This window comes from Sinocyclocheilus anshuiensis, unplaced genomic scaffold (genome assembly GCF_001515605.1).
Source record: "Sinocyclocheilus anshuiensis isolate Anshui unplaced genomic scaffold, SAMN03320099.WGS_v1.1 scaffold403, whole genome shotgun sequence".
NCBI lineage: Eukaryota > Metazoa > Chordata > Actinopteri > Cypriniformes > Cyprinidae > Sinocyclocheilus > Sinocyclocheilus anshuiensis.
Window position 1 is genome coordinate 205,584 of NW_015552553.1, and position 9,765 is coordinate 215,348.

General features: G+C 37.4%; 3 protein-coding genes across 3 annotated transcripts in view; 2 read left to right on the forward strand and 1 right to left on the reverse strand.

Moving 5' to 3' along the window:
* ankfy1 (ankyrin repeat and FYVE domain containing 1) overlaps positions 1 to 5,384 on the forward strand; it is a 22,648-nt gene extending 17,264 nt beyond the window's left edge. Inside the window, exons 17-25 of the mRNA XM_016455103.1 lie at positions 1,757 to 1,913; positions 2,055 to 2,255; positions 2,346 to 2,522; positions 2,612 to 2,759; positions 2,879 to 2,969; positions 3,091 to 3,215; positions 3,327 to 3,473; positions 3,566 to 3,656; positions 3,807 to 5,384. Coding sequence (XP_016310589.1) covers positions 1,757 to 1,913; positions 2,055 to 2,255; positions 2,346 to 2,522; positions 2,612 to 2,759; positions 2,879 to 2,969; positions 3,091 to 3,215; positions 3,327 to 3,473; positions 3,566 to 3,656; positions 3,807 to 3,939 — 1,270 coding nt within the window. The 3' untranslated portion in view covers positions 3,940 to 5,384. The remainder of the gene's footprint in view (positions 1 to 1,756; positions 1,914 to 2,054; positions 2,256 to 2,345; positions 2,523 to 2,611; positions 2,760 to 2,878; positions 2,970 to 3,090; positions 3,216 to 3,326; positions 3,474 to 3,565; positions 3,657 to 3,806) is intronic.
* Positions 5,385 to 5,478: 94 nt separating this feature from the next.
* cyb5d2 (cytochrome b5 domain containing 2) lies at positions 5,479 to 7,427 on the reverse strand. The gene is made up of 4 exons (XM_016455105.1): positions 7,012 to 7,427; positions 6,790 to 6,930; positions 6,243 to 6,429; positions 5,479 to 5,789 (listed from the first exon to the last, which is right to left on the reverse strand). The coding sequence occupies exons 1-4, from the start codon at positions 7,307 to 7,309 to the stop codon at positions 5,612 to 5,614; spliced, it is 804 nt and encodes a 267-aa protein (XP_016310591.1). The 5' UTR covers positions 7,310 to 7,427; the 3' UTR covers positions 5,479 to 5,611.
* Positions 7,428 to 9,663: 2,236 nt separating this feature from the next.
* LOC107664510 (zinc finger ZZ-type and EF-hand domain-containing protein 1-like) overlaps positions 9,664 to 9,765 on the forward strand; it is a 46,423-nt gene continuing 46,321 nt past the window's right edge. The window contains exon 1 of the mRNA XM_016455096.1: positions 9,664 to 9,689. Within this exon, the coding sequence (XP_016310582.1) occupies positions 9,664 to 9,689 (26 nt within the window). The remainder of the gene's footprint in view (positions 9,690 to 9,765) is intronic.

The following is a 9,765-nucleotide window of genomic DNA, read 5'->3' on the forward strand; positions in this document are numbered from 1 at the left end:
CATTTGCACTCTCTATTCTATTTCTATTCTAATGGCCAATCCATAATTTTTGGGGGGGATTATTTATTTATTTATTTTTTAATAAGTATCGGTTCAGGCACTGTTTAGGCACCGGAACCTTTTTAAAAGTATCGATTTGGCACCGGTATCGAAAAAAAATCTAACGATACCCAACCATAGACAGGGCATCAAATAGACAATTTCAACACAAAACACCAACTGATTGGTGGTGCTTCATTCCTATAGAGTGCTGCATGGATGACATATTTTTGTAAGCCAAAACCTAGAAATGATTTAGCACTTTAGCATTTCCAGTTCCATTGTTTTTGGTTAAATGCCTGAAAAAAGTTGTGCGATTAACTCAAGATATTTTCATGTTTTATTTTACAACAGGCCAATCCATAATTTTTTGGGGGGATTATTTATTTATTTATTTTTTAATAAGTATCGGTTCAGGCACTGGAACCTTTTTAAAAGTATCGATTTGGCACCGGTATCGAAAAAAAATCTAACGATACCCAACCCTAGACAGGGCATCAAATAGACAATTTCAACACAAAACACCAACTGATTGGTGGTGCTTCATTCCTATAGAGTGCTGCATGGATGACATATTTTTGTAAGCCAAAACCTAGAAATGATTTAGCACTTTAGCATTTCCAGTTCCATTGTTTTTGGTTAAATGCCTGAAAAAAGTTGTGCGATTAACTCAAGATATTTTCATGTTTTATTTTACAACATAATATCCTCTTAAAATGGCTAAATGGGACTACACTGGTTGTTGATTACCTTAAACATCATCGCAACGTACAGGAAAAACATCTACTTGCTAGTCTGCTTTCACAGCCTTGTTGTGTTTAGAACTGCACACTTGTAAACTACTCAAACTTTCAGGCCAAATGATTTGAATAAAGACCAAAAGAGTTGGCGGAAGCTTAGTGATCGTTGAAGTCATGTGATTGTGGTGTAGTTTGTTTATAGCCTAGATTGAAATTTTTACTTCACTGATTGATTGTATTTAGACTTCAGAATCCATCCAAGCTGTTAAAGCAGCACTATGTAACTTTTTCTGTGTTCAAAATTTGCAAAATGTATATAATGAGCGACTACATCATGAATTCATCTTCCAAACCGCGTTTGTGTCTTATTCCGAATCACTACGGTACACTTATAATAAGTACTTATATTTGGACTATTGTAGCCTGGTCAGGTCGTCACCGCTGCGGAGTAACACATACCTGCGTGAATCGCCATAGACATAAACTTAGAGAAGTAGCTCCGTTTGGAATGTTCTTCCGCGGGATGTGTGCAGTTCTGTTTATTAACCGCTAGAGCGCCAAAAGTTACATAGTGCTGCTTTAATTTGTGAAGATTATCATGATGACAAAATGTATAAGAATCAAATGTTTGTTGCTGGTCACAGAACTTATTTTCTGTAATAATCCAAAAGCCAATAGAAAAAAATCCTTTTGCGTTTTTATCAAGGAAACCAGGGTGATGTTAACTTCCGTGTTGTTCTCTATGCAGGCTTAGACTGGTTTGGGATTACACAAGATTTTAAAAGCTTATATGTAAAAAGATAGAATTGTTTTTTGGTCAAAAGTGTTATCAAAATAATCATGTTATGCTGTTTAAATTAATATCATTAATTCCGAATAATCACTTGCATAAATAAATGAACATAACTGAACAGACATTCCAAAATGTGACTTTTCTATATCATTTCCACATCACCGATCTCAACATGTGTTTTCAGTGGCTGTGATGTGAACAGCCCGAGGAGGCCTGGTCCTAACGGTGAGGGAGATGAGGAGGCGAGGGATGGACAGAGCCCACTGCATCTGGCTGCGTCCTGGGGACTGGAGGAGGTGGCACAGTGCCTTTTGGAGTTTGGAGCCAATGTGAACGCACAGGTTCATACAGATGCATACATTCACTCTAGTTCTTTTTCTTTAGATGACAGAATGCAATTTAATTGGTGCTTTATGCAGATATGTGCCATGTACACAGTTTAAATGCCTTGATAGCTGCAGTATCCATTTCTCTGTATACAGGATTCAGAGGGTCGTGCTCCCATCCATGTCGCCATCAGCAACCAGCAAAGCATCATCATCCAGCTGCTCATCTCCCACCCTGAAATCCGGTTGAATATTCGAGACAGACAAGGCATGACGCCGTTTGCCTGTGCAATGACTCATAAGAACAACAAGGCTGCCGAAGCCATCCTCAAGAGAGAGCCTGGCGCTGCTGAACAGGTGTGCAGGCCTGATTATACCCACATACAAAGATGAAATATATGTGTGATGTCACAAGCCACTGGATCAATGTTCTCTCTCTCTGTCTAGGTGGACAACAAAGGTCGCAACTTCCTGCATGTCGCCGTGCAGAACTCGGACATAGAGAGTGTGCTCTTCCTCATTAGCGTACAGGCCAACGTGAACTCCAGAGTGCAGGACAGTGCCAAACTCTCTCCTCTACACCTGGCCGTACAGGCGGGATCAGAGATCATTGTCAGAAATCTGGTAAAGCAAAGATTATTTTATTTTACTTTTTCCAAGTCAAAAACTAAAACGTATATTTATGTTTTCGCTGATGTATGTGTGGATTGCAGCTCTTGGCTGGTGCTAAAGTAAACGAGTTGACCAAGCATCGTCAGACAGTGCTGCATCTCGCCGCACAACTGGATCTTTCCACAATCTGCTCTGTCCTGATCGAGAATGGCATTGATTTCGCTGCAGTAGATGAGAATGGAAACAATGGTAAACTATTGCAGTAATAGGCCTCAGTAAATCATTAAAATCTTGGCACAAAAAGTACATATATTATTCCTGTATCAGTGAATTCCATTGTATCATTTTCTTAAATTTCCTTCTAATAGCACTTCATCTGGCCGTGATGCAGGGGCGTCTGAATAATGTGCGTGCTCTACTCACCGAGTCCAACATAGATGCAGAGGCCTATAATCTCAGGTTGGACTCACTTTTATATATTTGTCTCACTCCACAAATATATAAAAATAAAAAACAAAATGTGCAATTTTCATTGACATTCACTAACTTTAATAGTTTGGCCCTGTTTTCTTCTCTCTAGAGGTCAATCTCCCATGCATGTCCTTGGTCAGTATGGGAAGGAGAACGCGGCAGCCATCTTTGAGCTGTTTTTGGAGTGCATGCCTGAGTATCCCCTGGATAAACCAGACAATGAGGGGAACACAGGTTGGTGAAGTACAACCAGTTTGATTATACGGAAATGGGTAATTTCCCATAATAATAGCAATCATGCCATTTCGGTTGGGTCAATGATAGTTGATGCTTTTCTCCTTCCAGTGCTTCTGTTGGCATATGTGAAAGGAAATGCTAACCTGTGTCGTGCCATTGTGAGGGCTGGAGCCCGACTCGGCCTTAATAACAACCAGGGCACCAACATCTTCAACTATCAAGTTGCCACTAAGCAGCTTCTGTTCCGTCTGCTAGGTAAGAGATACAGGTTTAGTGTTTAAGACATTCACAATGCTGGTAGTAGTTATATCTAACTAGTTTTATGCATCACATTTTGAACGGTTCAGATATGCTATCCAAAGAGCCCCCATGGTGTGATGGTTCAAACTGCTATGAATGTATGACCAAATTCGGAGTCACCACCAGGAAACATCACTGGTATGTAGGCAACATACAGTGTTCAGTCTTTTGACTTTTATAAAGAACACACCCTTCTTTCTCTTCAAATCATAACTCCATTTATGATGATCTTCCTTTGTCCTGCCACCTAATAACTCATTCTTCATTGTCTTTTTCTTTCTCTCTTAGCCGCCATTGTGGGCGTCTGCTCTGCCATAAGTGCTCTATAAAGGAGATCCCCATCATCAAATTTGACCTGAACAAACCTGTGCGTGTATGCGACATCTGCTTTGATGTGCTGACATTGGGTGGCGTGTCCTAACACACGAGAGCAACGTGAAGGACGGGCACCAGCCAAGCTGAGCATGAACCCACGGGCTGGCCCTCAGAGGATGAAGAAATGGAGTAAGACACAAAGACAGGAAGAGCCGTTGAACAAAACTATTCCATTCTTGTCAAAGAGAAAATACAACCATAACAATCTGTGTTTGTTCTAGCAGTACTTTTTAGAACCAAACTATTATATGTCGAGGATCCAGATTAAAACTAGTGGAGTGCTGATGCAAATGAAAATTGTAGTTCCAAGCTCAGCTTTTGGCAAAAACCAAGTAAATAAAAAGAACCATAGGGGTTTTATACAGTTCTAATGTGCTATATGGACACTATACGATTATTATTAGTACTTCATTTTCCATCAGAATGACAAGACTAGTACATGATTCCCACGTGCAATCATGCCGTACTCGAATTGACTTTTTTTTTTACAGATTGATTAACCCCAGTTTGAAGTAGATACAGTGTCTTGTGAACATTTCAAGGAAGTGTGTTTAGTGTTGAATGCTGCTGGATATGAAGGGATCTGTGAAAGAAAGGTAGCCATGTTTTAAGTAGTGTGAAGCCTTAATCATACTGTGCAGGGTCTTTCAGTTGTTGTATTGAGGTTTTGAACACATTTGAACCTCTCTGGAAGGAGTTCAAATCAAAACACTAAGAGAGAGATGGAGAAATATTCCTTGCTAGGTTAATGGTATGTTATTAGTAACATGGTCACTTAATCATTTATGAATCTGCATATTCAGTGGGCTTTATTTTAACCGATCCATTAGTTTACAATACTCAAATTTGAGAAACACTTCAGATGTGGAAGTGTTCTGATTTCAAATCGTTTCTTGTGATTCTATTAAGCCAGACAGGTGCGGAATTCTGACATGCTTACTATGCATATGCATGACATCATTTGTAGCCTGTTGGTAGTGTTCATTGCATCATAATTTCATTTTATTCATTTCTGATCACCAAAGGATACATTCCAGTTAACGTTTGCCCTGCAAGCTAGCGCTGGGGGAGCTGCTCGCTTGGTCGTTGTTTTCAAAAGTCTTCTCTGTGGCGTAACGCGTCACATTATGTTATCACCTATCATATTTTAAGTGCTTTTTCATGCCCATGCTTAACAGGTGCACTTTATCAAAGTTCTTCTTTTTTACATTTCTGACCATATTTCAGAGGGAGGAGGACCAAGTCCACAGTCTGTTATTGGTATTGTTAAATTGTACAGATAAATGTATAATATTTTTGACCACTACAACTGTTTTGTACTTAATGCAGGTTGTGCTTTTGTCTATGTGACAAACCTACAATTTGGCCTCTGTTTAATCTTTCTGCACATTGTATGGTATCTGTATGCTCAGATATTTAGCCTGTCGCCACCTCTACTATCCTTTTCAAGAAAGGGAGGACAACTTTACATAAAGGACGATTGAAAAAAAATCTATAAAATTGTCTTTTATTGAACAATCTTGATTTTATGGCACAAGTAATATACTTGGCCACAAACTGCAATGAAATTAATTCAATTAGAAACATAACTACATAAATAACAAGCAGCATCAGGTATTTGGAATGTGCCAGCGACAATAAACCCATCAAAAACATTTCTATGAAAAATGTGTCAAATGAAATACAGTGGCTCTTATAGTGTGATGAATACTTGTAGCTCAGTCTTTAGTGATACGACAGGACTCTGCATGAGGAGGACAGTCTTTGTACTCTCTGAGGTTTCGGTTCTCAGTGTGAACAGGATCTGACAGTCGGATGCACACACAACGGGAGTGGCCAGACCCAGGGGAGAAAAGCATTCTGGGTACTCCAACCCAGTCCCTGTGAATGCCACCACTACAAAAAAAATGTAAAGTTGTTACATTTTTTAGGAACCTTATCAAACGTTGGCCAAAGCATTAATAAAGAATGAGAATGTGACGTAACGCCGCGTTGAGTTCTGGGAAACTGCTTTGTTTATCCGCCATACTAGGAGGATTGCACTGCCTTTCCGTTATTGAGTTTAGGGCAGTATTCAGTCCAGATTCTGAAGTGCTCATCGATGGACACTTTTCAATCCCAGGAGGCCACGCAAGAGGATACGTCATCATGAAACATGATGGAGAACAGCCACGAGGGTGTTTACAAATGTGAGTTTTGCAAACCAAAAACACGGTTCCTTGAATTAAAATTGCATTTGTTGAACTACTGTATTGTAAACTGGAAGCTAGACCCATAGAATTTACAAATGGCCGCGCCCATTTCTACGGCAAGAAAAAGGTGGATAGATTAAAAAGGTCAAAAAATTACCTCATTGTAGAGCACCATACCCGTCCCCCACTGGCTTCGCTCCACTCCGAGTTACAGGCCGGGTACAGCTGCATCTCACTCTGAGCCTGGGCCTTTTTCTTCAACCCCTCAGACAAGAAAGCCTCGACATGTAACAAAGCATCAGTGGGCTGCCCCGTTTCTGTGTAGAATCGGCCTACCAGTTTACCTGCAGCACAAGGGCCAAACAGACAGACACCTTAAAGGGACAGGTCACCTTGAAATGAAAAATCTTGTCATGATTTGCATTAAAATATAATTATACATTTTTATTTTTTAATAATAATATTTACATGCATAAAGACAATATACAAAATATTCTAAGAAGGTTACAATAAACTAAAGTGCATTTATTGCAATTATTACACCATGGAAGAGTCTTACAGGCTATTTAGGTTCTTTAAATAATTCAAATATATCGACACCTTTACTAAAAATAAAATGTATTTTCTTTCAAATTTGTTTATGAATATAAAATTTCTGAAAGAAATAGTAATAAAATGGTCATCGAGCGTCATTTGGTACCCACCTACTGGAGTGTAGTCCTTCTGATAAAATGACAGCCAGTCATAAAGAGCCACAATCTGGGAGTCTGTGAAATCCGAGACATCGCTAGTTAAACCAGCCTCTGTGAAATCGCCTGTAATAAATGCTTTTGATGCGTCTTTCCCTGCACAAACAACACACAGATTTCAGCAATCTCTATGCGTTCGCATCACTCAGTGGCCTGTAAATTGCATAGTGAACTAACCTGTAAAGAAATGATAACCGCCGCCAGGGCCGTAATGTTTCCGCCCCTTTTCAACGTCAAACACCTGTCCTAAGATCGCCAGGTACAATCCTTTACTGTTCTCTTCTCCGTTGTATAAAGACAGCTCATCTTCGGTCAGCATGCGCCCCGGAGCAGATGCTGGCACGTCACTGGCCTGCTGCCGCAGCCACAGCTCCAGCACATTCACAACACTGCCATAGATCGGGAATGAGAGCCACTCCGGCACCGTCCATACGGCCAGGACCATTGAAATAAGTGCTACTAAATATTTCAGCATTGTGCATACAGTGTATAATGACGAGGACGAAATGTCAAGCAGTCAGCATTTAAAATAAGAAGCATTCCGTACCGCACAACACATCGGTATATCACCTCATCATGTTTCCGGGTATGTGACTGCGCATGCGCAAATCTATTGAGAAAATTACGTTTTTTTATATTTATAGCTGAAAGTTGTTGTTTTTTTTGATTCAGTGAACATTAATCAACACTAACAACCGAAAGAAAAAAAATGAGTTAAAATGAGTTAAAATGTACACGCAGACAAATTTACAAATAAAGTAGGCCTACACATGTTTTTATACAGTCTATGGCCTACACACTACACAGAATTCAAATAAATATGATTTGTGATGGTGATGGTGGCCTTCTAATTAAAAGAGTCTCTAAACAGTCAAAGTATAGCCTGGTTACTCTCAGAATAAGACTATGAAATTCTATTAGTAAATGCATGAGATTTTGTATGATAAATCTTAAAATATTTCACTGAATATACTGACATTTCAAGTGTTTGAAATAGTTTTTTTTTAACGTTCAGTACCACAAGAACAAGATGTATACATAGTCACATTATTAACAACAAAAATGGCCAACATTTCAGTGCTATTTAAAATATTACTTGTTTACAGTTTTTAGTTTATTTATTTGTTTGCTTGTTTTCAGTTTACATGTATTTCTAAGTTATAAGAGGCAAGAAATTTGGTTTTCAAAAAGTCCATTCTTTTTATGTGGTATTTTTCTAATAAAATAAGCAATTGTAATATTGTCATTGTATTATTCTTCATATTCCAAAATGTGATTCTGGAAAAAAAATAATTAATAAATAAATAAATCACATCAAATACACAAATCAGACACACCCGTTTTCTCTTAATATATTTATATAAATATTTCCCAAAAAATCTTAAATACAATCTAAATTCAAGTATAAAACAAATGCCTTTTCCAGTCAACAGAATTGACACGCATATGAAATGTTCAGCTTTCCAAAACATGCATAATAAATCCTGTAGTATTTTGTTGGATACTCCTTTAACTTTGTTATTAAAACAACATTTGTTTAGCAATTTTTGATATTAAGAATTAGCTTTCCAGGTTACCTACAAATTGACATAATCACTGAACATCAGCTTCAAATATGAGCATTTATTTATTAAAAAATGACAAAAAATATAATTCAAAAGAATGATTTGCTGGTATAGACAAGGCATTATTTTTATTCATGATTTATTAGATGATAATGGCTTTTTCCTATCTTATAATGATTTCATTAACAAATACAGAGTTAGGATTACAATAGGTTATAATAAGGTATGCAATGCTATACCCACTGGATTGTTAAGAATAATCCAAAGCAGTTTTTCTAATCTTTTATCTAGACCTGTAGTTTCTCTTCCCTCTTTGAAAATATGTAACCTTTTAGACGGTAAGTGTAATAACAAACTTATTTACAAAGAACTTAAACGTATTATCACTGGTGATTATCAGTGTTATTTTCTGGGAGATGTTGAAACCTCAGTAAAGGACCAAGCTTTTACCCGTTATATGGCATACCCAGTTGCTCCAAAGGTCAAGGAGACTCATTACAAAATTATGTTTAGGATTTACCCAGTTAGTGACTTTATACACAAACTATTTCATTTCGAGGTGGATCCTTGTGGTTTCTGTTCTTCTTTTCCTGAAACACTTGATCACCTTTTCTTTTACTGTGAGGCTACTTCTAAGTTTTGGTTCGATATACATAGCTGGTTGTCAGTAAAAATGGAGACAATTCCTCCTATAACCCAAGATGTCCTCTTTTTTTAAGTGTGATTTAAATTCATCCTTCTCTGATTTTGTAAATTTTGTTTCGTTAATGGGTAAATATCATATCCATACTTGTAAATGGAAAAAATGTACGCCCTCCTTCAATATATTTTTATGTGAGTTTGCTAAAATGTTTCAGAGCTTCAAATGCTTCAAAAAACATAATAGAAAATCTGAAAAGTTATGCTTCTCTTTGTCAAAATATTTATTACTTTAGTATCTTTTTTTCTTTATGATGTCTACATCGACTACATCTTTGTTTTCATCCTTGCTTCTTGTGTTTATTTATGTTTATTTATTTATTTTTTCTTCTTCTCCTTCTTTTGTTTTTAATTGGCGGTTGGCAAACAGTTTTCGGGTGCATTACTGCCACCCACTGATCTGGAGTGTGGACTAAGGATCTAAATCACTACACAACACAACAAAAGTAAAAAATAAAAAATAAATATATATATATAAATATAAATAAATAAATCAACCTTTAAACAAAAAATCAATAAACTTATATTTCTCAAATTCTATTTATTAGTCTTGTTGAGTCTTACAATGTTGGTTGTTCCCTGTCTTGTTATGTACATTAAGCAAAAAAAAAAAAAAAAACTTGAGTGACGCATGACGTTGTTCGGGACTAGATGGCGCAGAAACAGC